At 52.9% G+C, this 27,712-nt stretch overlaps 1 protein-coding gene across 4 annotated transcripts in view; it reads right to left on the reverse strand.

The window, feature by feature from the left end:
• SSBP3 (single stranded DNA binding protein 3) overlaps nt 1-27,712 on the reverse strand; it is a 172,378-nt gene that overhangs the window by 11,365 nt on the left and 133,301 nt on the right. Inside the window, exons 6-14 of one of the 4 annotated variants that reach the window (XM_053576304.1) lie at nt 15,564-15,644; nt 14,631-14,690; nt 10,706-10,772; nt 10,528-10,604; nt 4,544-4,608; nt 3,813-3,861; nt 3,216-3,251; nt 2,649-2,703; nt 1,256-1,326 (exon numbers count right to left, since the gene is read on the reverse strand). In XM_053576304.1, coding sequence (XP_053432279.1) covers nt 1,256-1,326; nt 2,649-2,703; nt 3,216-3,251; nt 3,813-3,861; nt 4,544-4,608; nt 10,528-10,604; nt 10,706-10,772; nt 14,631-14,690; nt 15,564-15,644 — 561 coding nt within the window. Of the gene's footprint in view, nt 1-1,255; nt 1,327-2,648; nt 2,704-3,215; nt 3,252-3,812; nt 3,862-4,543; nt 4,633-10,527; nt 10,605-10,705; nt 10,773-14,630; nt 14,691-15,563; nt 15,645-27,712 lie in introns of all 4 variants that reach the window. The other 3 variants (XM_053576303.1, XM_053576306.1, XM_053576305.1) reach the window with 3 other exon arrangements.

The following is a 27,712-nucleotide window of genomic DNA, read 5'->3' on the forward strand; positions in this document are numbered from 1 at the left end:
CTATTTTTTTGTTGCAGTTTGGCCGGGGCTGGGTTTGAACCTGCCACCCTCGGCATATGGGGCCAGCGCCTTACTCACTGAGCCACAGGCGCCGCCCGGATGCAAGGCTTTTAGAGCTAAACCTGGATGGCAGGTCACCCTGGTGAGGAGGTGGCCATGAGGGTTGGGTGGCGGGAGGTGCTGGCTGCTGGTGGGGGTATTCACACCCCACACTTCTTGTCATAGGACCCTGGTTCAGGAGACAGACTTGAGACCCTCATGTCAGTGGGCTGCTGGGAAGTGAAGTGTGTAGAACACAGTGCAGGGCAGCCTACGCTCTGGGTTAAACTTGTGGGGCGATTCAAGCGCCACCTTAGGAACTGAGATAACAAAACCAAAGGGACCCAATCCCTTCAACCAGACCAAAGACAACTTTGGGGCCCCAACCCCACTCTCTGCAGTCCACAGATTTCCTTTCAGACCCTGAGTTCCAGAATAGGCGGGGCCAGACAGAGTCACCTCCCTGCCTACAAGAGGAGGGGGGTGAACAGGAATGGAAAGGCCATCTACGGAGGTGAAGGCGGCCAGGCCCCATGCTCAGGTAGCCCCCAGCTGGACTCGGGGGTACATCTGCACAATCCAGTCCCATCCAATGGACTCGGGGGAGTGAGTGGGGCCAAGCCAGGATCAGAAAAGCTGGCATCTGAGCTGTAACACTTCCAAGGTCTAGGACTCCAAGAGGCAACATAAAGGGAGGCAGCAGCTCCAGACGAGAGCATGGGCCAAGGAGGGACAAAGAAACTGCCAGGCAGGGGAGTCTCAGACTCACGACATCAGCGCAAGGCAGGCAGGTCCCCAAATGAGCCACTTGCTATAGTCTCCACCCTCAGCTTCACTGCCAAGGAAACAGGCCCAGGAGGATGGGATACACCCGGGACGGTGAAGTTGGCTGAGTAGGGGGTGACAGCCCACTGCCCCCACCTGCAACCTGGTGCCTCCCCACCAGCACCCCACATGGTGGTAGGTCCCCCAAGCGGCCGGCACCCTCGCTCTGACTGGAGGGGTGGGGACTGCCCAAGCCCTTGTCACTCACCCCCTACCAGCGATGAAACGGATCCGAGTTGCCCAAGAGTTAATCACTTTTCTGACGGTTTATTTTATTCATCTTAGGTAACAAATGGCTGAAATCAATTAAACTTGCTTTCCCCTCAGCTGATGAAGTTAATTATGATTTGTTATGGTGTCTGATATGTAAATTATTAGAAAGCAGACTTACGTTGGACCGGCTGCCTCCCGGCGGCACCGGATTAATCATTGTGTAGATGTTGTCACTGGAATTTGTTGAATCTGTAGAACAGTGGAAACCCGCAAGTCGGGGTGATTAATTCATTTCTTAATTAAAACAAACTCGTGGCACTTGAACTCATTCTTTTGTATTTTATCACCTAAAATTTCCTCTAAGTACCACCATTTTCTGGCTAATTCGTATTTAATGAAGATTCACAAAGTTTTTAATCACAGAAAATTCAACTGTGAAAACCACTCAACCCCAGCAGCACGGACAAGGCATGGGGGGATTACAGGTTGGAATTCCTGTCCCCCAACCCCAAACCAAATCTGGTCCCCTGACGCTGCCTGGGGCACCGTGCGGCAAGACCAACACCTGCTCTCCCTACCACCACTCCAGCCGGTGGTTTTAATCAAATCAGGGCAAGTGAAATGCTTGCAAATTATCCAGAGGCCACCCCCGCCAAGCTGATGGGGCAGGAGGGCAAGGAGGAGACAGGGCTGGAGACACATCATTAACATATGGAGTGGGTCCTTGTGGCCCAGTCTGAATGTAGGTCATGCAGCTCATCAAAATGCAGCAGCCGAGAGGGAGCCAGAGCTGGAGCCGAATATCTGGGCTCCGCCAGCTCCACCCCTGCAACCGAGCAGCATCCCCAGGAAGGAGAACTGAGGAGGGGTTGGGGGAGGCTCCCTTCCATCTCCCCAATTAGCCAGAGAGTCTCCTTAGGAAATCAGCAAAAACATTTATATCAGGAGAGGCACCTTAATTCTTGGGCAGAAATCCAACTCCTCTCACTTTTTATTTTTGGGGTAGGTAAGGATCATATGTTGAATTCCATCTAGCTGGCTGGTATGCTATTCTTAGCTGGGAAGAAACATTGTGATGCTGTGCGTGTGCGCGCGCGCGCATGTGGGCATATGCCCACGTTTGTGCACACATGCCCTCTTTCCATGAAAGAAAAAAGGAGAAGGGATCGTCTAAATAGAGGACCAGAAGCCGAGAGCTTTGGAAACTCAAGGATATCAAGCCTTAGAATCCTGGTCCCGGGATACCACAATCCAAAGCCCCTTTTAAACTCATCTAGGTAAATGCCTACCTCGGGCAGGGTTCTCCCTAAGGAGAGGGAGCGGGTGTTCCCTGGACTGCCTTGCTCAGGCCTAGCTTTTATAGAGCAGTATCTTGAGAACCAAAGAGAAGCAGCCGGAGGCTATACGGTGGGTTAGTAACATCAAGGCCTCCCTGCTCCCAAATCCCTGGATGCCACGTGCAGGGGAGGATGTGCTGCTCCGGGAGGAGCGCTGGGGAGCTGCAGCTCTGCATCCAGCTCTGAACATCCCACCTCTACAATAGGACCTCCCCATCCCCCAAGCACTCTTACCTGCAGGACTGGGCATGATGGGTGTTCCTGGGGGGCCGCCACCACCAGGGGGTCCCTGGAGATGAGATAAAACCAACATCAGTGATGTTGATGACACACATGGGGAGGGCCACCACATGCCTTCCCCAGGCAGCAGCGAGTGCCCACTCGGCCCAGCCTGCCCTTGTCTCTGGCTAAACCTCCAGTGCTCACTCAAAGCCAAGGCCTTTCAAGCTTGAAGGAACTAAGCTTGTATCTCCCCACTTTGTTTTCAAGACCGGTGGCACCTGTGTGTGCACATGTGTGCTCGCCCACATGCCACCTGGACAAAACCAAGGGCTACGGTGAAAGCCAACCAGTCCACTGATCAGCAGCCCCAGGAGGAGACCCCACTGCCAGCGCTAGTTTGGAGATTTCTGGACCACCCCAGGCCTGGACAGGTGCCTGAATATTGACAACAAGTTCCAGCAGTTTGGAATCTCTGCCTAGGATGTGTTTTGAGAAGAAAAGTGACATGGAGCCTGAGAAGTTCTCCTGCACGCTCAGTCACACATGGTGAGGCATACAGTGCCCCAAACCCACACTTACCACATAGGTCCCGGGTGATGAGGAGGAGTATGGAATCTGGAAATGAATGTGGGGTGCCATGGGTCAGAGTCACTGCCTCTCACAGGCAGTGCCCCTTAGCGTCTAAACCCACTTGGGGACACAACTCCACTCTTCATAGGAAAGGCCTCAGGACTAGGGCACTAGCTACCTGGTCAGTTTCCCCAGGTGGGCAGTTCTCTTTGCCACACTGAACTGGCACATAGTCAGTGGGTTATAGGAGGCCCTCCAGGTTAGGAGGGCAGAGAAGAGAGTCTCACTCCATCCCTCTGGCCTTCTTCAGTGGTCTGTGCTGGACCCTTTGCCCACACCTTGTTTTGGAGGCTGAGAGGCAGCTGCCGAGGCAGAGGAGCCTCTGCTCTGAAGGGGGCTCCCTGAGCCCAGCTTAGACCTTATAGCGTCTGCAGAGCAGTGGGTGAGGTGGGGGCAGGGCCTTCCTTCCAGGCCTCCATCTACACGTGGCCCTCTCGTTGGAGGCACCAGGGGTGTTCTGTACATCCCCTCTCCCAGCGGCACCTCTAAGCCCCACCCAGACCCCCTCCGATGACAAACACCACCACACCCGACCTGGGTACTCACTGAGTTAGCACTGTTAGGATTGGGCCAGGGTCTGCCAGCTCCCGGGCCCCTGAGAGAGGGAGAGAGAGATGGAGACAATGAAGAAGGCGCCAGCAACTCCAAGGGTGGAGGTGGCAGGGGCAGGAGAGGGCTGACATCAGTAACAGGAGGTCCTTTGAACTGTCCTGGGCCTCAGAGGCCGTCCGGCTCCAGGTAGTAACAGGCAGTTCCCTGGGTGCAAATCTATGAACTCCTTCAAGTTACATACAAACTTTACAAAATACTTAAAATTATACATAAAACATAAAATTTCCTATGCATAAGCATTTTCCTAGGAAGGGAGTCCACAGATTCTCACAGAGGAGTTAAAAATCAGTGAAGCATAGATAGCAGTGGCTAATTGTACAGGGGTTCAGATTCTGACTCTACCCCTGAGCTGTGTGAGCCTGGGCAAGTTATTCCACCTCTCTGTGCCTCAGCAACCTCATCTGGAATGGGGGATAATGATGACTGCTTGGCAGGGTTCTCCGGAAGATTAGGAGGGGTAATGCAGGACTGGGCCTGGCACACACGAGCACCATCTGAGGCTGAGGGCGCATCACCGGGATCACCAACATCCTCATTCTACCAATGAGGAGACTGAGGTCCAGAGAGGTACCAGCAGTGGCTCTTGTGTGAGTCTTCTGGGGTGTTGGCATAGGGTGGGGAAAGCCACGGGCCCTGAGCCACTGGCCCGGTCGTGTTCGCCTTACATGTTAATCCCGGGCATGGCGGGGCCGAGGGAGTTGGGTGGTGGTCTCATGCCGCTGCCGTAATTCTGCAACGATAACCAAGGGTCAGTCTATGAGAAGGAGAAAGGAACCGGAGAGAGGAGGGAGGGAAAACAAAAAGACAGAATATAAGCGAGAGGGTTAGTCTGTGAAAAAGATCTGAGAGAAAAATAATACATTCTTTCAAAAGAGGAGGGGGAGGGTGGGGACCAAGTGGCGGGGACCACAATGACAAGCCAGCACAGAGGGACAGTCACAGCACTCCATGCACTTCAGGGTAATGCTGAAAGGCATGTGGATGGCTCGCAAGCCGCTCACGTCTCTGGGCTCCTGTCCCACTCCCCCCAGGCCTCCAGCAGGCGAGAAGGGGTGGACTCAGTCCCACACCCCCTCAGAAACTCTGGGGACAGGACACTGTGGGGGCTGGGAGGCAAGGTGCTGAGCATGGGAGGGAGAAAACACTCCTGAGAAGCCTGTGCCGGGCAGTGCCAGGTTGTCCCTCCACCTGTGCGTGAGCATGGGGCCCCCCACAACAGGCACAGTGTTGGAAGCAGGAGAAACTCCACTTCTGCACTCAACGGGTTTCCATTCTACTTGAGAGGTGGCTACACAGAACTCAGGAAGTCCTGTGAGTCCAGGACAGCTCAGTACAACCCCATGAGGCAGAGGCTCCTAAGCATCCTACCCGACTCATCCAGTCACAGCCAAGCCAGCGTTGTCCCCTAAGTCTTCTCTTCAAGTGTTACTTTCTTTGCAGAAATAAATGCTTGCTTCCTGCTCCCCTCGGTGAGCTCCCATGTGCCTGGCAATGCCCAGCGCTGACAGTGGCTCCTCCCCCACCCTTCCCTCGGGCTACTGGCTCCACACAGCTTTTCGCCCTTGATGCTTTGAAACAGTCTCCCTCCCAAGGCCAGCAGCTCATGGGGCTGTGAGCATGGCCATCTTCTGTCTCTCCTACTGGACTCTGAGTACTTTTTGAAGGAGGGGACTGTATTAATGGTCACATGCCCCCTTCACTCTATGCCACCTGACACAGACCAGGCGCTCACTAAACCGAGACTGAAGAAACTGATGAAGGCATTTATAGTCTACATTTAGTAAGTTTCACATGTACCCTTGTAAGATGCACCGCAGGTGTAATCCCACCAATTATCCTCTCTCCACCCATCCTCTCCCCCCACTCCCTTTCCCCTCTTACTAAATATAGAATATAAATGTCTTTACACAATAACTAAGAAAATGCCATGAAGGCTATGTTAACCAGTGTGATGAAAATACGTCAGATTGTATGTAAAACCAGTGTATGGTGCCCCAAGCTCGCATTAATGTACACAGCTATGATTTAATAATAATAAATAAAAAAAAGAAAGAAAGAAAGAAACCGAGGAAGCAGTAAAGAAGTGACTGTGCAGTCAGTCTGTTATAGCGTAAGCGCTGCCCTTACAGGATAATCTGTAGACGTGGGTTACTAGAACTCTGATGGCAAAGCTGAGCACATATCTGGTCTCTGGTTGGATCTTCTTCTTTTATTTTTTATTTTTCCTGAGAGACAGGATCTTGCTCTGGTGCCCAGGATGGAGGAGTGTGTGACCCACTCAGAGCTCACTGTAGCCTCACACTCCTGGGCTCCAGTCCTCCTGCCTCAGCCTCCTGAGCAGCTGGGACTATAGGCGTACACCACCCATACCCAGCTATGTTTTTTATCTTATGTAGAGATGGTTTCAAACTTCTGGGCTCAAGTAATCCTCCTTCCTCAGCTTTTCAAAGGGCTGGGAGCACAGGTGTGAGCCGTGGCACCTGGCCTCTAGTTTGATCCTTACAACATCTCCACAAGGCTGGTATTATTCCCATTTTACAGACTAGAAAACTGAAGATTTGATTTTTACAACTCCATGAGGCTGGATACTGTTCCCATTTTATAGAAAGGAAGACTGAGGTCTGAGAAAGAAATGTTTGCTTAAAGTCACAGTCAGCGAATGGCGTAACTGGGTTTAAACTTGGATTTGCAGGATCCCAGAGTCTGCGTTCTTACACATCTGATGAGAGACAGATGGGAAAGGAGCCTGAACAGGAGGAGTGAGAGTCAGAGCTGACAAACTCTGAGAAAACATCAGGCCGGTAGTAAGTTCTTCACACAGAGACCATCTCCCAAATCTCATCCACTTGGGCCACCTGCTCTGCTTGGTCAGCTACAGACGGGCTGGGAGTGTAGGATGCCCAGACAGGAGGTAAAGACGATGGCAGAAGCAGCAACACCAGGCTGGCTGGCAAAGAGCAGGGCATGCAGTCAGGGAGGGCAGGGGGGTGGCTAGCAGTGGAAGCCTGTGGCGGCCAGTCCTCAAACCTCTTCTCACCACCCCGCGCCTGCTTGTGGAAAGCCCTATGGGCCAGGAAGACATGTGCACTGGCCCATGAGCAAACAGTGGCAGTCTTGGGGGAGTATGCCAGGGCCAGGCCATTTCACAGACAGATGCCCACAGGATGGGGAGCAGAACTCAAGATGTGAGGTAGAACACAGGAGAGCTGGCTTTGGCTTGGACACTGCTAGTGACTTTGGGCATATTACACAAATAATAACAACACTTTGTGGCGGGTCATGCATGCTGTATCACCACCATACACGCATGTCAATAATCCCTTAACTCTCCCCACTCTAGAGTTTAGAAAGCTGAGGTGCAGGGTAGAGTGAAGGCCCCACTGCCCATCTGCACATGGAGAGGTGGGACTGGAACCCTATAGCCTGGCCTCTGCAATGCTGCCTCACCTGTAAGATGGGGACAAAGAGCTCCATGCTTCTGTCCTGACGGGGCCCCATGCTCGACAGCTCAGAAGGGCTCTGTGAGCCCCAGGGGGTGTGTGATGACCTGGCCGTTGGCAGCAGAGCCCAGAGCTCGTAGCACGGCCGTGTGTTGCACCATCACAGAACCCCTACCCTTCTACAAACTTCAGCCGCACTGAAGCACCCCCCACTTCCCCAGGCAGCCTACGTGCCACTGTGTTCAGTCTGCCCATCAGAAAGGTCTTCCAGATAGACTGAGTCCCAGAAAGGCCTGTGTGCTAAGCCCACAGAGTGAGGTGACAGGGAAAGACAGACAGCACAGGCTTCAGAAAGGCGTCTGGACATGCAGCCCGACGGTGAGGCTCTGGGTGCACCTGCCCAGCCTTCGGGAGCCTTCCAAAGGGCCAGCTCAGCAGCTTCCCTGGAGGGAGCTTTCCCACCAGGTCCCTCTCCTACAGAGAGGGGCACCAAACCTGGAGGGCTGCTCACACCTTGTCATTTCACAGATGACAACTTGGAGGCATAGACAGCCAGAGACTGGCCCAAGGGTCTGTTTTCCCCAGCTTGGTGCCAATGTGTACATATCACAGCTACTGCTTCACCCCACCCTCTGATGAGTCCCTGAGGATGTCACCTGGCATCCATTTTGCAGATGAGGGACTGGAGGCCCAGTCTGGCTGAGATGCAGGCAGAGCCATGTTTTCCAGCTCCAAGTTCTCGGCTTGCCCCTCTCCTGTCTCCTGGCAGGGACCAGGGCAAAACCCTCAGGGATCAGAAAGAAAGGGCCTACAGAATGTGGAATCTGCCCTCTCTCCATCCCCAGCCCCAGAGTGCATAACTTCCAGGCTCTGCTGTGCTCAAGACAACCCTTGATGCTCACTCCCTGGCTGGCCCTAGAGTTGAGAACCACTGGTCTCACTTTCCTAATGCCGCGAACCTTTAATATAGTCCAAAGGGGTCGTGATCCACAGGTTGAGAACCACTGCTCTAGACCCTGCAAATCCAGTGCACACTCCAACCCTGTTCTGGGCCCAGCACTGCACCAACACCAGGCCTTCCTGTGCTCAGGAAGGGGCTGGTGTGGATGTCTGGGGTGCTTTGAGGGAGACCTGGGCAGAGCACTTTAGGGTTGTCATACTGATAAAAGAAAGTAAAATAAAGAGGAGAGATGTCCTCAGAGCTCATGATGTTGGCGAGGGTAGGTCAGCTGACCTTAGTTACCCATGGGCTGCCATCTCCTTCCAGGGACACTTCCCGGGCCTAAGTGACCTCCACCCCTTGTACTCCAGGGAAGCCTGGCTGCGCCAAAGACACCCTTTCCCTTAAGACCACAAACTCTGAGACCTTCACCTCTTTTGAGAGTGCCCCAAGGAGTATGCTGGCTACTGGTCAGGAACACCACTATGATGAGATACTCACTAAGCCAGGAGGAAGCCCTCAACTTCCAGAACATTCTGCTTTCAATCTGGTAACATTTGTTTTCAGCTTCTAGAACCTCAATGCTACTATAGGCTTAACAAGCTATTAATAATTTAGCCAGAGAAAAAGAAGAAACTCAAAGCAATTACTGTATACAAAGTCCAAGCAACTAGAGATGTGAACACTGGTTGTAAGTCTCCAAAACTGAAAGCCATAAGCCGTGCACTGTGCCCAGTGCCACACCAAGAACATGGCCCTCTCTCTGCCTGCAGTGGTCTGATGAGGCAGGTGCTGCTCACATCCCAATTTTACAGATGCAGCTACTGAGCCCTGAAAATCGGGGTGGGCGGTGGAATTAAATTAAATTCCCTGTCCCTTAGATTTCACCTTTCTGAATCTCACCCAGACCTCCCATCACGACCTCCTAAAGATCCAAGGCCACTATTGATTTCTATACCAGTGATATGGGACTGCCATGGGGCTCAGGCCGGGAAGCCCAGCCCGCAGCCCCTTCACACCCCCAGGCAGAGACCACGGGCAGGAGGGGGCTGCTCTAGCAGCTTTAAAGGAGAAGGTGCAAACACCAACTTGGGGGGATTTGAGGAAGGAGCAAAACGGAACCCAAGAGCTGGTTTCCTTTCAGGATTACGGGCCAGCAGAAGACAGGACCTCCCCAGTCTTTCAACACCACAGATGTTCCAGGCTCCTCAGAGAAGAAAGCAGCGTTTGCTGTAACCACAATCCCAGGACGGAGCAGGACTGTGAGTCTGAGGGGCACGCCCCTCTCCCTATAAAGGGGAGCGTGTGAGAGTGAGTGAGCTTCCCTACTGCACCCCAGGGAACCAGAAACCTGTGGAGAGGGCCTGCGAGAGGGCCCCAAACACAAGCAAAGAAGGGAGAGACTAGCAGACCAGGTTCCAGGGGAGGGACACTCTTGGCTCTCACTGTGAGAGACCTCCTCCTCCTCATTATTCAGACTTCTAGCTTCTTTTAGGTCCAGAGAATTCCCAGGGAGCAAACTCTCTGTACGGCTACAGGAAATAGCCACATGTAAATGGTCACGGGGGTGGAGCAACTGTGAGAAGGTTCCAGAGCAGAGTAGCCCATCAGAACTTTGCCTGGACAGTCTTTCCCTCTGGGGTGTGGAACTGAGTCATGAGGAGTGACTGCTTTGTTGTAATTGTAAAGAGGTAAAAAAGACTCTTGATAATCTCTTCCAGAAGTTTCTACACAGCCCTTTTTGGCAATGGAGCCCTCTGGTCAGCAGATGAGGTTCCCTGAGCCTATGGGCTGGGAGGTGCTGGGAGCCTGGGGGCTCTGAGGACCATGGATACACGCGCCTCATTCATTTGGCAGGTGGGGAAACTGAGCCCTGCTGAGGCCCATAGAGGTCAAAGTGATTTGTCCAAGGAGTCCCAGGTAGAGATTGCCTCTGGGTCACAACAAACTGGGGTCCTTGGAGCCCCACACCATGTTTAAGAGCCCTCAAACCTCCTGCTAAGACAGCCACCTGGAGAGAACCTACTGACCAGAAGGCCTAGCTCCCAGGGACCCCTCAACTCTGCCTGGTGCCTGCTAAGGGAGGCTCCTGGCTGTGTGTGAGGCCAGCCCGCCAGGGAGGAAAGGGGAGTTGGGGACGCGGACATGCTCTGCCTCTCACCCCTGTGCGCTGAGAGACGGGGAAGACAGACTGTGGGAAGAGGAGAGAAGGCGGGGGCACACACAGAGATGGCCAGGGAGAGGGACAGACAGACAGGTGGACGGTTACCTGTGGGCCAGGACCCATGGGCCCCATGCCCCGAGGAGGGTTCATTCTCTGCATGGATCCTCCCATGTTGGGGTGGCCTGTGTGAAAGAGGAGATGAGCTTGTGGGGTGGAAGAAGGAGAGGGAGGAAGGGCCCCTGCTGACACCCAGGCCACCCCAGCCCCACCCCGCCCTCCCTACCTTGTTGTCGTGTAGGGTCCATGGAATTGGGCAGCAATGGCTGTGTCCCAGGAACTCCTCCTGGAGGCTGCAAGAGACACGAGACAGCTGAGCAGCTGCTCCCAAGGCACCCACCTGTCTCATTTAGTCCCCTCCTGGCTCCCCAAGGCTATTCCTGCTGACTGCCCTTGAGGAAGATCACCCTGGGGCAGCACAGGGCTGGGGCCTTGGTGGGAGAGGAGCCTCCCGCCCCACCCTGCTGTCTTGGTGGGTCTGTGCACCTTTCAGAGACCTGACAAGAGGCAGGAACATTGCTGGGCTCTGTTGCGGCTGCACCATCTACCACACTCCTCTCAGAGGCAGCAGGGCCCCCGCCCTCCAACCTGCCCAAGCCCCAGCCAATGCAGTTTTAAGCCAAACCTCACCTTCCCTTTTTCCTCACAGACATAACTCATTTTATTTCCACTCTAAATTATGAGGCTTAAGAGACCCCTAACTAAAATCCTATCCACCTGGGAAGACCTTTTAAAGGAGAACAGGGGGGAGGAGGCCACTGAGATTTGGGAGGGGAAACTGAGGCCCCCGGGCACCCACTCCCCTCTCAGCCAGAGGAGCACTGACGGTGCTTCCTGCCACCTTCCAGCCCAGCAGAGCAGGGGATGCTGGCTGAGTGCCCGCCCTGCAGCTTAGCAATTGTGGTGGACGTTGGTGCGACTGCCCCTGAGAAGGTGACGACAGGGTGCCACGGGTTTCCTGGGCAAACACTCGGCACACCTACTGTGAAAACCCATTAAAAGTGATTCACTTTGGACTGAGGTTATCTCCTCTTCGACTTGAAGACAGTAGTGGTCACCGAGGAGAGTTTGCTTATAAGGCCCCATCCCTAGGACTAAACGTGAGTTCTTGCCTTTGAGGAGAAAAGCCTCTGGCGACAGCTGGTCATCTTTCCCTATCTGTAGCTGCCAGTGTTACTCGAAGGCTGGGCAGGGGTCCCATACCCAAAGGCCCCCGGCCTTGGCCATGCTGCTTTGAGGATGGGTGAGTGGGAAGCTCATCTGCCTTGGGCCCAAAGCAACAGAGGTGATGACAAAAGAGGGACAAACTGTCACTGTTTTGCCAGCTTCAGGATGGCAGTGGGGGGAGGCCTGCCTGAGGGCCGTGCACACACACTCTGGCCTGGGGAGTGCCTGACTTTCACCAAGCGGCATCTGGCACCTGCTCTTTCCATCTGCCTGGGGTGCTTAGCATCTGACTTTCCAATCCCTGGGCTTTAGCTGTTCTGACCTCTCGCTTTCTCCCAGCCCTGCTTCTTGGCTCTGAATTCCTGAGCTCTGAATCACTCGGCTGGTTTGTGTCTGCCCACTGGGGATGTTCATGGAGGTTGGTTACAGGACTCTGAGCAGATCTAGGAAGGCCTGCCTCTGAAGCTGCCTTAATCGGTGGACCCCAGAATGTTGAGATGGCTGGGCACCCTCAGGGTCACAAGTTACCCAGAGGAGGACCACCCCCATCCAACCCTGATGGTGCAGCCCTGGGGGTTGGGCAATTGCTCCCTCTCTAGGTGGCCCCACGTTGACCAAAGCTCCTCCTTGGTTTCTCCTACCCCAGCTGTGTGTCAGAATACTGGGAGCAAAGCTGGGCTATCCCAAGGCTCAGAAAGGGCCAAGCAGTCACTTATCTCACTGGAGTGACTCTGAGAGAGGGACAGGACAGTCTGGGCCTCCTCTGTAAGGGAAGGAAGGTATGCAATGACCAAGGAAAGGGGTCTTGCATTGGGAAGGCTGAAGCCCTTCAACACAAGGAAGAAGGAAAACGATGGCTTGTAGATGGGGCTGTAAGCACACTGTGTGCACCCTTGGGGCCTGCAGGGGAGAGGGTTCTCTGGGACTGTCACAGGGCTCCTAAAGTAGGCCAGCCCTTCTCTTGCAGCAGTACGGGGCAAGACAAAGGAAGCATCTGTCCAGGACACAGATCCCAGCTGTACCTGCATTTACTCACCTGCCTGGCAGCTTGGCCAAGCGGGAGCTCTGCTGATGTGTGCGTGGGTGGGGCTCTCTGATAGCCTCCCAGCCCCTCCTCCCCTAAACCTAGCTGATCTCTATCACCCACTCAGCCGCCACTGCTTGAGAAAAAAGTAACATTCCTTACACAGCCCCAACCTCTAGTTAGGGAGGTAGGGGAGAGGCTGGGCTATCGAGGGTTTGGGGTAACATCCATGACCCTTAACTTCTTGTTCTCCTAAGCAGCCAGGAGCCAAGTTTCCTGTCTCTGTCCACCCACCCATCACGGAGGAGAGAGCCCAGCTAACTCGAAGCACACAGGTGCTCCAACTGTGGTGCTCTCCAAGAAACCAGCAGGGGCAATACCTGTGCAAGGGGCACATCCCTCTTAGGATGATAACAATTTTTTGAGTTCATGGGAAACTGGATGTAGACTTCTGATGGAGGAGGGCAGGGAGGTTGGGACACGGGCTTGTAAGACAAGGTGCACATGACGAACCGATTCTCCCTTTGCTCCCTTAGGTGCTTGAGCATGCTTAATTGTTAAATAGAAATAACACACTCCCTCCCCATGTCCCTGAATTGCTGGAGGAAGGGCCACAGTTACGGTAAGGGAGTAGCTGCTCTCTCCCTGGCGGAAGCCATTCTGAAGCAAGGAGAGCCCAGAGGGAGCCACACTGGGGCCCACAAGGTACTGGGTTTAAAATAAAGGTCAAGGCACCAGTGTGACCCCTGTGAAGCCTCAGAGAGTGGGGTGGGCACAGCACATCCAAGAACAACGCAGCCTTGTTTCTGGGCCGGCCTTCTAGCCTTGGCTTCCTCATCTGTGATATTGCCAAGGGTCCCTTCTTGCTCAGAAGCTGGGTCTCTAATTCCTCTTCTTCAAATGTTTCTCCTTCGTGTGAGAGACAATAGGAAACAACTTTGGGGGCAAAAAAGAAAAGCGGGAACCTGATAGGCCATTTCACATTAAAACTGAGGCACTGGTCACAAGTAAACATCTCTCCATTGCCCCTGTATTATCACTCGGAGGCTTTCTGCAGAGCCTCGAGGACAGAAAGAATCACACGCACAACACCAGTCTTGGTGACTAAGCTCCCAAGACAGCAAGGGCTGTCTGCACTGGCATTGCTGTCAGGTTTTTTTGAAGGGCTTTTGCAAAGTCATGGAAAAAATTCCGTTAAAAAATATTTTGGCATGACAAGAAATTTCCCTGATACTTCTTTAACGTTTCTTTTAAGTCTGACTATCCTCAAAAGTCTTTTCATCTTCATCTCTACCAGAGGGAGCATGGGGCCGATTCCTTCAGACCCCCCAGAATTGCCAACCCTTGGGGGCCAATGGTAGGCCACGCAAGCCCAGGGTGAAATGTGCTCCCCATGAGTCCCGCTTTTCTCCTGACATGAATAGATCTTCCTTGTTTTGAGCTGGTGTGGGAAGCAGGCAGACATTACCTAAAAACTCACCCATGCCCTGCTCTGCCGTGTCCAGGCTCCTGAGCTAGGCATTCCTATGGTGTTTTACCCCCAATAGCTAGATTATATTTACCTGCCTTAGCAATTCTCAAAAGTTTCCAGGAAAAAATGCCTATTGTCAATTAAGTTCATTAAGAAGAAAGAACCTTTTCCCAAGTGGGGCTGGAAAGAAAGGGTATTGCCGCCTTCTTCAGAATGGCAGAAACCCTACAATCCCACCCCGGCTGCATCTGCTGCTGCCTTCTGATCTCCAGAACCAGCTGCCAGGAGAGGCAGGTAAAATGCTGCACAGGGGTACAGAGGGGACACAAGGCCCTCCTCTGGGAATCACTGGTAAGCTTACCCCCCATGTTGAAAGCTGTTCCTCCATCCTTCAAGCCTGTCCCCTAATTTTTATTTGAATTAAAGTTCACTGAGGGCCAAGGATGGCTGGCTGAGGCAGGGGAGAGAGAACACGAAAAAGTACAGTACCTGGTTTCCCATTCTGATCGGGGGCCTGGGGCCGCCTGCGTATCGCGGTGACATAAAAGGCTGCAATTACAGGGAGTTAGTTCAATGACAGCCTGCCCTACTGCACAGTGACAAACATAAACGCTCTCCACTCCACTAGTGATCTTTTAAGCTTTCCTTCTCCCAGTAGCCTCTTCCCTCTGGGCAAAACTTCCTTTGGGCAGAGGGAACAACAGATGCACACAAGTGTGTCCCCAGCTCCGCCTTTGTTTGCAGAGATCTACTTTGGGTGGAGGGGCAGCAGCTGGGACTTTGCACAAGACGCAGAAGAACAGTTAGGTCAGTGCAGGGCAAAGGAGGAAACCCGCTCTTGGTGAGGGCAAATGAAAGAATAAGAAATAGGACTTACACCGAACATTTCTGGGGCCTGCAGACAAAGCTGGACACGTGCGCACGCACCATGCGCGCGCACACACACACGCGCACACACACAGCAACCACCGACAGAGGGGTGGGAAGGGGAGCGAGGGCTGAAGGGGGAACACGATGGGGGCAGTGAGGAGACAGCGGGTTCCCTAACTCGATGCGGGGGAATGGGCGGGAAAGCTTTCTCAGAAGCAACAGTGCACAAAGAAAAGCCTAGGGGTGCAGCTTTGGTCACAAACGATGGTCAACCAAACTCAAAATCCAAACCAAAAATGAGAGAGGAAAAAACAAAAACGCAAAGGCCGCTGACAAGGTCACAGGAATATATATTTTTTGTCTTTTCTTTTGGTTTCATATCCAAGCCGGGCGTGATGTCCAAGGAACGAAGACTATCTTTAGAGCAAAAAAATTTTTCTCTTTTTAAATTTAACTTGTCAATAACGACTCAAAGGCAATGGCTAGAGCACGTTTTGATTTTTGTTTTTCCTCTGCTGGCTCTCTGCTTCCTCCGAGCCACGGTGCGTTTACCTGACTGTGGGGTCCCATCATGCTGCTAGGATTGTGAGGTGGAGGCTGTGCGTGCGGCGAGGGCTGTGACCCCGGAGGACCCTGTGAGGCCAGACAGTAGAGGCAGGTTACAGATCACAGCACATGGAGAAGCGCAGAAGAAGCTTAAAAGAACAAAAATTAAACCAAAACGAAGGGCGGGCGGCGGGCGTGCGGGTTGGCGGGCTCTGGCTGGCAGGGAGGCGGTGGGGCTGCTGCTGAGGTCGCCGGCTCAGAGGCTAAGACAGCGAGCACGAGGGAGGGAAGCCGGGAGTACATTCACAGAGGGGGTGGGAAGGACAAAACTGTAATGAAGCACCTCTGTCACAGCACACGGGACACCGTCTTGGGCACGGCCCATGTGGGAGCCAAGTTTGCCATATTAAACACATTGGTTGAGAGGGGCTCAGAGACAGGCGTGGAGAGCACAGGGACACACACAAACAGGGTGTTCCGTGCTTCCAAGGCCCAAGTGCAGAGTGCATGGCTGTGTCTGTGGGGGCGGTGGCGGCCCAGAAAGGGTCCCTTGCCCTCGGGAGCTCACAGTGGCAGGGGACAGATTTGTGGGTATGGGTAACTTGAAGCAGGATTAATCAGGGTTGGTGAGAGGCTCACGGGTGTCTAGGGGCCACACAGGCAGGGAGAGCACCCACACTGCTGGGCGCCTCTCAGGGCAGGCTGCCTGGGGTCCTGTAGTTAACGTGCCTTGTGAGGTGGGGTTTCATTCTGATTTTTTAATTAATAAGGAAACTGAATCTCAAGGGATGAAGGGACTTGGCTGTGGCCACCCAGAGCCAGAAGGAGAAGCCCAGTGGGCTGCCTGCAACCCAGGGGAAAGGGCGGGAGACCCGACTGTCGGGAAGGAAGTATGTGGAGAGGCTGGGTCCTCCACAGCAGTCAGCGGTGAGCCCCACTCCCCAGTCCAAGCTGACCCTCAAAGCTCCACAGAAGAAATGGTCAGATGAAAACCCTTTTGGGGTAGGGGGGGTGAGATCAACTTTGTAAGTTTTAACCATTATTTTCTTAAAAACTGAAACAATAAAGAAAGAACAGAAAATATCAGAAGTTTGTGTGTTGTAAGGCAGATATTGTTCCTGAACCTCTCTTCCATGTGTAAACAGACGTGTGTGGGAGGCCTGGGTGACGATGCCAAAGGATTTCCCTACTATGGGTCACAGAAAGTACCTCCGGCCCACCCTGGCCACTCAGAGTGGACAGTGGTATGAGGGACCAGGAGCCAGGCCCCAGTGTGCTCTTTTCTACCCAAGACTGTGCCATTATCCTTGCAATCAGCTCTGGAGAAAAATTCAGAACATGCATGGGAAATGGCTACATTTAAAACAGAGAGGGAGTTACACAGGTAGGGCTCCCCCCTCAGAGCCAGGCCACCCACGAAGCTGTAGGAGGCACCTCGCAGAGCTGGGAGGGGGCGGAGGGTAGACATCCAGTGAAGAGGTGTGCACAGAACATCGCAGGGGGCTGTACAGAAACCTGGGAGAGCCGCTGCCAACAGGTCTGCGAGTTTCTTGGCCGAGTGTGGGGCTGCTCACTTCCGGAAAGCTCGGAAGAGCAGATGTTCCCCTACCTGCCACGCTACTAATTTCAACAAGTGTGTGTCTTTCTAGCGGCTGCCAGCAACGGCATGGTTTGTTACCATGAGCAATTTTCTTAATTAACAGACATTAATTAGCCATTTAGCAATTTTGCAAGCATTTGTTTAGCGGCTTTCCTAAACATGAATACCACTGTGATAATGGCACTGATTAGAGGGTCCCCTAATTAACAGTACAGGGAAGGAAAATTGAAATCACATAAATTAAAAAGGGAGGGGAAGTTAATGAAGGCGGGACATATTTGCACCTGCAAGTCTTTTGTACCACGAAACTTGGGTGTAATGTAAACAAAACAAGATAATTTGAAGCCAACTCCCAAAAAAAGAAATATAAAAAGAACCGAGGAGGAAGGTTCAAGGGTGAGGTCCAGTTGCCAAGAGGGGGCAAAAGGCCTTCTCTCAGCCCTTCAGCTCTTGGCAAGAAGAGAGCGCTGCCCCTCCCCATCCCTGAGAAGCCAGTGCCTCCTCAGGGCCCTCAGCGTGGCTCCAGGATCCCTCGCACCTGTGTGCCCAGTGGTCAGAGGAGGTCATGGTGGCCAGCACACTGACCGAGTAGAAAAAACACAAGCATGGCACGTGAGAACGTCAGGCTCACACAGTGGGGCTTCCATCAATGGCCATCTCTACAAGGGCCAATGCTCAGACCAGGGTCCAGGACCTCTCCCACAGGCCCCCAGGGTTCAGAGGGCAAGGCTGGTATGCTGCCTCCTTAGCAGCTCCCTGTGGGGCTTCTGGCAGGCCCTGAATGAGCAGAGGCCCCGACCCCGTCCCAAAAATCTCTCTGGCTCGTGGGAGTGGGCTATTGAATCTGATGGTGGAAACGGCAACTCTAGGGTCTCCCCTGAACCGAAACTAGGGTGTGGAATAATCCTGGTCCAGGCCAGCAGTCACCCAGAAGGAAAATCCCACCACAACCTGACAGAGGTGAACAGGCTGACGCCCACCATAAAAACTCTTCTTCCAGCCCCGTCAGATGGCCCTGCTTATGCACCTGTTGGCACAGTCGCCAGCACTACAGGGACTTTAGGGACCAGAAAGCTTTCTTTCCAAAGAAGAGCCAAACACCTGCCATCTCCCAGCGGGTCGCCCATGTCCACACAAAGCACCTCAGCCTGGAGCTCTCTGGTCTGTGCTGTGTCCCCGAGACTGTCCAGCCCCACAGGGAGGATCCCTGAACAGCTTGGCACGTCATCAGGAGTAGAGAAGGGAACCCTGTTTGGAGAAACATTTGCTTCTACACAGAAAACGACAGATAAGTTGCCCATCTCTGTGAGGAAGCCAGGGCTCTCCTGTCCTGTGGGTCTGGCCTTCCTTCCCAGCCTCATTGAGAGCCCTATAGGAAGGTTTAGAGAAAAACCGTCTTTTCAATTCGTTAACTCACTCCGGCAAAAGGCTACATAGGAGGCAGCCAAAAGGATCTTGTGTGGCAGCTCTGACCTCTGCTGGGCCAGGGGCCTCCCTGCTCCCCCAACAGATCCTGCGGGCAGGATGAGCAGGCTGTGGGGGAGGTGAGAGGAGGGGAGGCTCTCACAGCTGAAAACGCTGAGCAGTTTTCCTACACAAGATAACTCCCCTGCAGGGCCTCCCTGGCTTCTACTTGCTGAAAGCTTTTGAGGAACCCCAAATAGGTACCTCTGGAAGCTGTTTGGCTAGGACAAGCTTCTGAGCCTAGCTCCATTTAGACCGTGCACGCTGGAAGATTTCTGTCCCAGGAGTTGCCGGAGTAGCCCTCCCAGGACAAGAAGAGATGGGCAGATAGCACACCTGAGGCACAAAATTCTGGGCTGGACCAGGGTGGCTGGGGTCCTTACTGAGAGCTTAGTGAGAACCACGTCCACTCAGTCATCCCCTGCTTGCTGGGTCGCTCTGACACATTCCATCATCACTTCTTTCAACATCCTCTTATTTACAGGGGATGACAGAGAACCAGTTGGTGACTGAGCCACATCTCCTCACTCCAGCCCATTTATTTTACATAAAGAAATAAGGTTTGGGAAGAAATGGGTTCAAATCCTGGTCCCGCCACTGCCTGTGCTCTGCTCTCTCATCACCAGAGCAGGTGCACTTAAGGTGACAGTAGTGGAGAGTGTGATCTGGACCTGAGCTGAGGCTCAGAAAGGTAGGGCCCCTTGCCAGAACCACACGGCCATTCACGGGTGGAGCCAAATCTTAAAGTCTGATTCTAGAGTCACAGAGTCTTGGGTAGCCCACCATCCTATAAGCCACATATGGCCCCTATGTCATGCGTCAGGGTAGAGAGAGTGGGGAGAAAACAGGAATGACTCCTAGAGGTTGGAGAACTTGGGAGTGCACCTAGATCTCAGGTGCTGAGTTCCTGCATGTCTGGCCAGCGCCATGCTGGGGTCACAGCGGCACATCGGATGCATCTTGGCCCTGGAGAGCTTCCGGGCTAGCTGGGGAGAAGAATGAAGATGCCTCAAGAAGCAAGCTTGAGTCTTCACTTACCCTGCCTTAGGCACCAAGAACACGTGATGCCTACCACCCTCTCACTCCCCAGACAGGGGAGCTGAGGCCCAGAGTGGCCAGGGAGTGCAGGCCTGGTCCTTTCATGAGGCAACAGGGAACTAGGGTGAGAAGTAGGGTCCCCTCGGGAGACCCCAATGGGGGGAAATCCTCACTCAAGAATGCGGGAGGAGGCAAGAAACGTGTCCACTTCCTATCCAGCCTGCGCAAGCCCCAGGCCCTGGTAACGGACTTGGCTTCTGTCTCATCTGTTACCAAGATCTCCCCAACACCTAACTCCTGCAGTTCCTTTTTATTCTTTTTCCTGTAATTTCAGCATTGGGTAGTGTTATATCCAGCAGCTTCTGAGAGCCTCTCAGGCAGGGCCCAGGAGGCTCTGCTGGGGGTGTGATCCAGGCAAACCCGGGGCTATTTCACAAAAACTCCAAAGTGTGGACACTGACAGTTTAGTGAAAAAGCCTTCACTAGCACCGACACAGCGGGGAGCAGAGTGCTCCCACAGCAGGGCGGGATTTGAGGCCCTGTGGAAAAACATTTCAGAATGTCAGGAGGACCCCATCCCTCCTGTCACACTCCAACTAAGTCCTGGTACTTCCTCTGAAGCCATCCTCAAGACACAGGCCGGGGCGTGACCAGAAGGGCCTCACCATCGTGCAGGCCAAGGTCCGATCCCAGCTCCTCCAGCACATGCCGAGACCAGGTCCCGACTCGTGCTGTGCCTTGGTATCTGCGTAAGAGAAATGACTATTCTACAAATACTGTTCCAAATCTTCTTGGTTCCCCAGGCCCCCTGCTCCTATGGCCACTCACTTGCCACTTAGAGGGACGGTGGGAGCTTGACTTGCTGGTCTCTCTCTGCTGCAAATGGTCCCCACCCCCAGCCTGTCGGGGGCCACACAACTCTCCTTCATGACGCTTCTCCTGCTCCACCCAGTCACGTGCTCTCCAAATACACAGCCGCCTGCTCTTGACATTCTGCCTTCTATGTGGGTGCCACACGTGCCCTCAAGGGCAATGACTACTGCCGTTTACCCCCACAGGGTACATCCAAGGCAGGGCCTGAACAGAGCAGCGAGGCTTGGCCGGCAGGTAGACCGCCTACCGTGGTCAAGGGGCAAGACCCAGCCAGACATGGTGGCTCACACTTGTTGTCCTAGCACTCTGTGAGGGCAAGATGGGAGAATTCCTTGAGGTCAGGAGTTTGAGACCAGCCTGATCAAGAGTGGGACCCCATCTGTACTGAAAATAGAAAAAACTAAAAATAGGAAAGCAAGCCACCAAACACTGTAGTAGAAGCCTAGATTCCCAGCTATTCTGGAGGCAGAGGCAGGAGGATTACTTGAGCCAGGAGTTGGAGGCTGCAGTAAGATATAATGACCGCACTATACTTCAGCGGGGGCAAAAGAGCGAGACTCTAGTAAGACCCAACCATCCCCTGGGTGGGCACATCTAGAACTTTGGTTTCAAGGAATCAAGAAAAAAACGTTAGTACCAATTGGGGTGGTGCCTGTGGCTCAGTGGGTAGGGCGCCGGACCATATACTGAGGGTGGTGGGTTTGAACCCGGCCCCGGCCAAACTACAACAAAAGAAAAAATAGCCAGGCGTGTGGCAGGTGCCTGTAGTTCCACCTACTTGGGAGGCTGAGGCAAGAGAATTGCCTAAGCCCACGAGTTGCAGGTTGCTGTGAGCTGTGATGCCATAGCATTCTGCCAAGGGTGATAAAGTGAGACTCTGTCTCTAAAAAAAGAAAAGTTAGTACCAATAGGTTTACCAAACTGGTCCCTGAGCTAAAAATTAGAGGGTTAGAGGGGGTAGCTCTTTAAAATTAAAAATCAGACTTCAAAAAAAAAAGAAAGAAAGAAAAAAAATCAACCTACAGTGATTTTTTTGAAAGAGAAAAGTGATAAGCTATGTGTTAAGTTAAATATTCCCCAAACTCAATGTTCCTTCCCCAAATACCACCCACATTCCTCAAAACTGCCTAAAATCATGGACTTGCAGAGAAACCCAGTTGAGATTTAAGGCCATGCTTTCTGGATTCAGAGATGAGTCTGGGAGAAGCCTGCACAGGCTGTGGCCTGTGTTGACAGCACCGGTCCCAAAAGCACTAGGACTGGAGTCCTGGGCCTTATAACCCTGGGCTTCCGGGGGCTCATCTATAAAGCGAGATGGAGGTCAGACCATACCTTCCCCACGGGTCCCCAGAGCCCTGAGAGTACTCACTCTCTTCGCCACCTAGGGCCACCCTAACAGAAGGTGCTGGGCAAAGAGGACCTGAGGTTTCAGGGTGTTGAGAGAATATACTCTAAGCATCCTCGTCCTTCCTGACTCCGGGGGATGCTGGTGTGGTGAGGCTGCGGAGCTGGGCTTTCCCAACCAGTAGGGGGATGCGGAGCACTTGTGGCACAGGCAGCCCGTGTCAAGTGCCCGCTGGGTGTGTCACTTTAACTGAGCGAATACAAAATTACGGTAAATACATGCACGGCCAAAGGCCCTCGACAGACAATTCAATTTGCTACTTGGACACAAATGCTTGTGGGAAATGCTATAAGCCTACTCCAGGGAGAGGGCCAGGGTGTACCCATGTACCACAGACACCCTGCCACCTCTGTGAACGTGGCCTGCCTCGCCCACAGCCTCCCTGGAGCGGGAAGCTGACCACCAGGTAGGTGAGGGAGGGACGCCGGAGTCAACTTTACATGTGGCTCACTGGAAGAAAGGTACTTCCTCATTTCAACCCCTGGGAATGAATTCAGCATGGCTGAGGGCTGGCTTCCCATCCTGTTTCTATGTGTTCCCTGGGGAAGAGGCGCAGGCGTGTGTGTGTATGAGAGAGAGAGAGACAGACAGACAGACATGTAGGCCCGAGCCAGGGCTGAGATAATCAACTCCAGGGCAGAAAGCATCTGAGTTTTCTGTATCTTCACCCCGTCAGGATCCTCAGGGGGCTAAGCTCGGACACACCCACTGGTGAGACCAACTGCCTAGGCTTCAGCAATGTCTCCAGAGAGCTCATTGTCAGGCAGGCTCCCGGCCACATGACAGATGTGTCTATAACACTCTGGGACCTCCGTGGGGTCTGGCAATGGTGCAGACCACCTTCCTAGGATGGTGAGGAAGTTACCAATCCAACCACCTTTTCCCTCTGGGGTCCTGTGTAAACGTCAGAAATCCTCACAGCCACTGAGGCCTACCCTGTGCAAAGATCAGCAAAAGGCTCATTGATTCCATGTGAGCACAGGCCCCAGCCGACCTCCCTTCTGCCAGTCTCTCAAGGAGCCCGGACAGCGCTAGGCAGACAGCAAGGGCACAAGGTCTGCACAGCTGGGGATCTGGCTTCCCCAGACGTGAGCTTAGACATGCACAGGAGGCACTCAATGACAGTTTTGTTTAACAGGCACGAGGCTGGCTTGCCTCCTGGAGGAACAGAATCAGTAGGCAACGATTTTCAAAACAAAGGTAGGAAACATGGCAAATGAAAAGCATGGGAGGCATCTCCAGCTCTAGCGTGGAGAGCTTCCACGAGCTGCTCACGCCGCCTCCTTTTCTAGAGCTTGGACTATGCCATTATGCAGACGGGAAGACTGAGCCTTAGGGATGTGAGTTCACTGGTTCCAGGTCCAACCCACTTTCAAGGTCTAGGCTGGGTTCCCTGCACGACAGAGTGGAGGCTGGGGTCAGCTGCAGCACAAGGACCCCCAAAGCACGGCCAACAGGCTGAGCTACAATAAGCGCAGGGCCAAACTGGAACTGCCACCTGTTTTTATAAATTAAGTGTAATTGGAACACAGCGTAAATCAAGTTTTACTGAAACTAAGCCACATTCCCCTGTAAACTGTCCACCACTGCTTCTGCATTATAGTAGCAGACTTGAGTACCTGCAAAGACCAGATGGTCCACCATGCCTAAAATATTTCCTAGCTGGCCTGCCACAGAAAGTTTGTGGACTCCTGAGCTATATGATGCTTCTCAAGACTGAAGAGGGGGAAAAAAAACTGGGGTCTTTTTAAATTCTCAAAATAAAATAGTACTATATTTTCAGATTTTAAAATCACATCTCTCTTTCAAGACAAATGAAGCAAAAAAAATTAACCCCATCTTACAAAGGAGAAAACTGAAGTCTAACAACATGAAGGTATGAATTAGCAGAGACAAGATTTATCCTACCGAGGACACACGGGAGGAACACCGGCCCCGGAGTCAGCAAACCTGAATTCTGCTGTATCACCAATCAATGCACCCTGGTTTTCTTGGCCATTGATCTTGAACAAGACCAGCGTTTATGTCTAGTGGGCTGGTCCTAGAGAACCTCCTTGCTGATTTTACTGTTACCACAATGTTGAGGAATGAGCCCTCCTTTGCTTGCCAGCACAAACATTCTGGGGCAAACATTCTTGCCAGCAAACCATTTAGACCCTTTCCTGTGGTGTGAATTCATGGAGGGATTCTCTGGGGTCATCTCAGCCAGGAAAAGGCTCGGCCTCAAGTGGCTGTAGTTGGGATGGGGTAGGATGTAACAGAGATGACTTTGCCTACAGCCATGACACCTTCGGAGGCCTTCCTGCTGCAGACCGTGTGTATTGGTGTGTGTCCATACCACTGGGCATGCTTTTCAGGCATATAGAAAAAAGCATTAATATCCAACAGTCCATCTTGCCCACTAGATACAAATAACCTGTGTTGAGTATGTGCTAAGCGCTAGAGACACGTGAATACCCAGTACTCTGCCCTCCCCTAAAGAGTCCCAGGCTTGCTGGAGAGACCAAGGTGTAACAAATCCTGCAGCAGCAATAAAACAGAGGCAAGTCTCAGGTATGCTGTGGGGCGGAGGGGACAGTGATCATAGAGCAATCACATTTTGGCAGGACTTAAAGGATGAACAGGCATCTTCTGGCAGAGAAGAAAAGAAGAAGATTCTCGGCTGAGAGGACAGATTCCATACATCCCAAAGGCAGGTGTGGGTGTGGTTCTGCAGAACCTAAAGAATAAGGCTGTAACCTTGAGGCTGGGACCACCTGGTCGAGGAGGAGGATATTAACTCCCAGGAGCTCCCCCAAGGAAGCAGTCATCAGATCTGTATCTTGCTTGGGAATCACACATCCATTCTGCTCCTTTCCAAAAATGTTTCTACTCCCTCTAAGTTGGAAACTCATTAGATTGTTAGTTATCTGAGTGACTCTTTCCATCCTACCCGCTGCCCTGCCAAGCTACACTGCCACCTTGCAGTCAGTTCTTTCCATTAATTTCTTAAAAATTATTTTAAAGATGGGGTCTCACTATGTTACCTAGGCTGGCCTAGAACACATGGGCTGAAGGGATCCTCCCTCCTTGGTCTCCTGAGTAGCTGGAAGCCCAATGCCCAGGGCAGGGTTTCCAGTACCCACTCCCACCCAAGTGGGCTTCTGGTAGGATCCAGATGGCACCACCTCTCCCTCACTGCACAGGCTTGGGGTAAATGGGAAGGAAGAGACAGACCCAGGATCCAGAACCATGCAGGTCCCTTAGAACACAGGGAAAACATGCTGGCCTCAAAGGAACTGAACCCTCCCTCTAGAAAAGGTTTTCTTTTGCTCTGAAAACAGATAAGCGCTGCAGAGATGCCTCCCGCGCCTGCCCGCCGGCCTCCACCACCTCTCGCCAGCGCTCAGGCTCCACTGCTAATCACGACAACACAGCGAAGGTGAGGTGCATATTAAAAAGGCACTGCCTCATCTACCCAGAGGTTTCTTGCTCTACTTTCAGCTCTCCAGACACACGTGTGCACACAGCCTTCCTGCCCTACCCCTTCATACCCTGACACACAATTCCAAAAAGTCATGATTCATCATATCCAATGAGAAAGGTGGGGCCTGCAGTGCCCTGGAAACCGCAAATCCAGAATGTCCAGAAACCCTGGCAGTTCCATTCTTCTGTCCACTGAGCAAAAGAGGGCTAAGAATGGAACAGAAAGTTCGCCAAGGTTTTCCCTTGTCATCCTGCAGCTCCCTGGATGACCGGGTGGTTTGTCTGTGCCTCTTCCTTCTTGAGAAGCTCAGGGAATGTTCCAAGACCTCTTCTTCCTTCTTTTAGGAGGAAACAAGAGGATGGAGCAGGGGAAAGGACTCTGGGGAGAGGGGAAACGTGGCCTGCGGTCATACTGGCAGATGCAACGAAGCCTGGTGCACTCCATGGAAATACACGAAGGAGCTCTGTGGTGCTCTTGGAAGAGCCCCAGATTCATAGGGCCAGAAGCCCAGCCTGTGGTTCCCTCTGAAACTCACTCACCTTGCCTATGAGTGTAGGGCTGGCCTCTCCTTACACCTTGCAGAGAACCACAGGACTGAGATACTAAGAGTCAAGTGCTTGGTCCAGTGTTGGGAACTGTCCCCCGTACAGGATCCCTGCAGTTGAGATCCTCTCTGCCTCAAGGAATCCTTTGGGAGCCTCCTCTTTCTTGGACCCAGCCTCCCTCATTAGCCCAGGGAGCTACGCCTCTTGCCAGCCTCTTGCCAACCACCTAATGCCGCCTCTTCCCCAACCTAATGTGAACTAGCCTCAGGGAGGCCCTCAGCAACCCACCTGACCCTGGGAACTCCTCAGCAAGCTCCACGGGAGCCACCCGGTCTTAGAAGTGGTCTCATTTCTTTTTCCCCCAAGGCCCTTGATCCCCACCCCAGCACAACCATGGACAAGGGCCAGGTTTCTTCTGCTCACCACTGCCCCTCCCATCTCCACTCTAACTGCTGCATTTATAGGTGGGGAGATGATAGCTCAGAAAGGTAAAGCCACTGCCCCAGAACAGTCCATAAGTTTCTGAACTCTCATGACCATTTTCACAACTCCAGACTAAGTTTCCCTTTTCAGCTTCTATAACTAATCTAAGAGGAACTTAATTAGAACCACATGTTGAGCCTATCTTTTTTTGACCTGGAGGCAAGACTTTGTCAAAGTCTTCTTGAATAAAAATGACCTGAAAGGGAAGGGGAGGGGAGAATTCTGGAGCCTGCAGAAGGATCCAATCCATGCAGACTGATGGAGAGGCAGAGGCCAGAGACGATAGGCAGCAGCCCTGGCGCTTGCCTTGGGGATCAACAGCTGGCCCAGCAATGCGGCAAGGGGAGCAGGCTAGACCATGAAGAACTAACTCTGAACGTCTTACCAAGAACCGGGACTTTATTCTTCTGATGAACACCAAGGACAAGGACGAGTACTCGATGGAGGAAGATGAGCCATCCACCAATCTGTGGTAGCCCAGGCTGATGTGTGATGACCCACAGGGCGGCCTTGCGTCCTAACCCTGGGAGCCTAGTGGGGCTAGGCAGAAAGCCATTGCTTGCCAGGATGTGCCGAATGAATGAAGGATCCCATGCCAACCTCCAGGAAGGAGCCCTGGTGCAGGCTCCGATCCGCCTTTCATGCTGATCACATTCCCAAACTCTCTGGTACAACACCTACCTGGGGAAGTGGAGGGAGGGGCTCCCCTTTCAGAGGTGGAGAGAAACAAACTCAAATGATACTAGGGACAGAACTCAGGTGTACAGGCAACAACCCAGCTCCCTGGCAGAGGCCTGCTGCTCTCCATCAAGCTCATGTTAACAAGCCTTGGAAGGAACAGAGTCAGAGGCTCCCAGACTCTCACTCAGCCTGCTTCCCTGCCTCTGCCTGCCCTAGTGGCTCCTGTTAGGTGGACCAGGGCACAAGGAGTCAAGGAGGCAGGGTTCAAGGGAAGTAAAAGGGCCATACAGGGCCTGGTGCTTAGTAGGTGCCAAATTTCTCAGTCATACCAATGGGTTAAGCATTGGAAAGCCAACCAATCTCAAAAACATCCAGGACCTCTCTCACACATCAGCACCACTGAGGCTGTGCTGAGCCCCCTAAGACTCCCTTCTGGAAAGAGGAGAAAAACTTGAGGCAGGGCCTGCTTTTAGAATAAGCTAGAAGACCTGGCCTCTAGCGATGAATCATCTAGATATATCTACAACCATGTTCCAACAGCTAACAGGTAGGGAGTGCTGATGCGATGCCAGGCGTACTGTCTCCTGGCATCCTCACATC

This window comes from Nycticebus coucang, chromosome 22 (assembly GCF_027406575.1).
Source record: "Nycticebus coucang isolate mNycCou1 chromosome 22, mNycCou1.pri, whole genome shotgun sequence".
NCBI classification, from domain to species: Eukaryota; Metazoa; Chordata; class Mammalia; order Primates; family Lorisidae; genus Nycticebus; species Nycticebus coucang.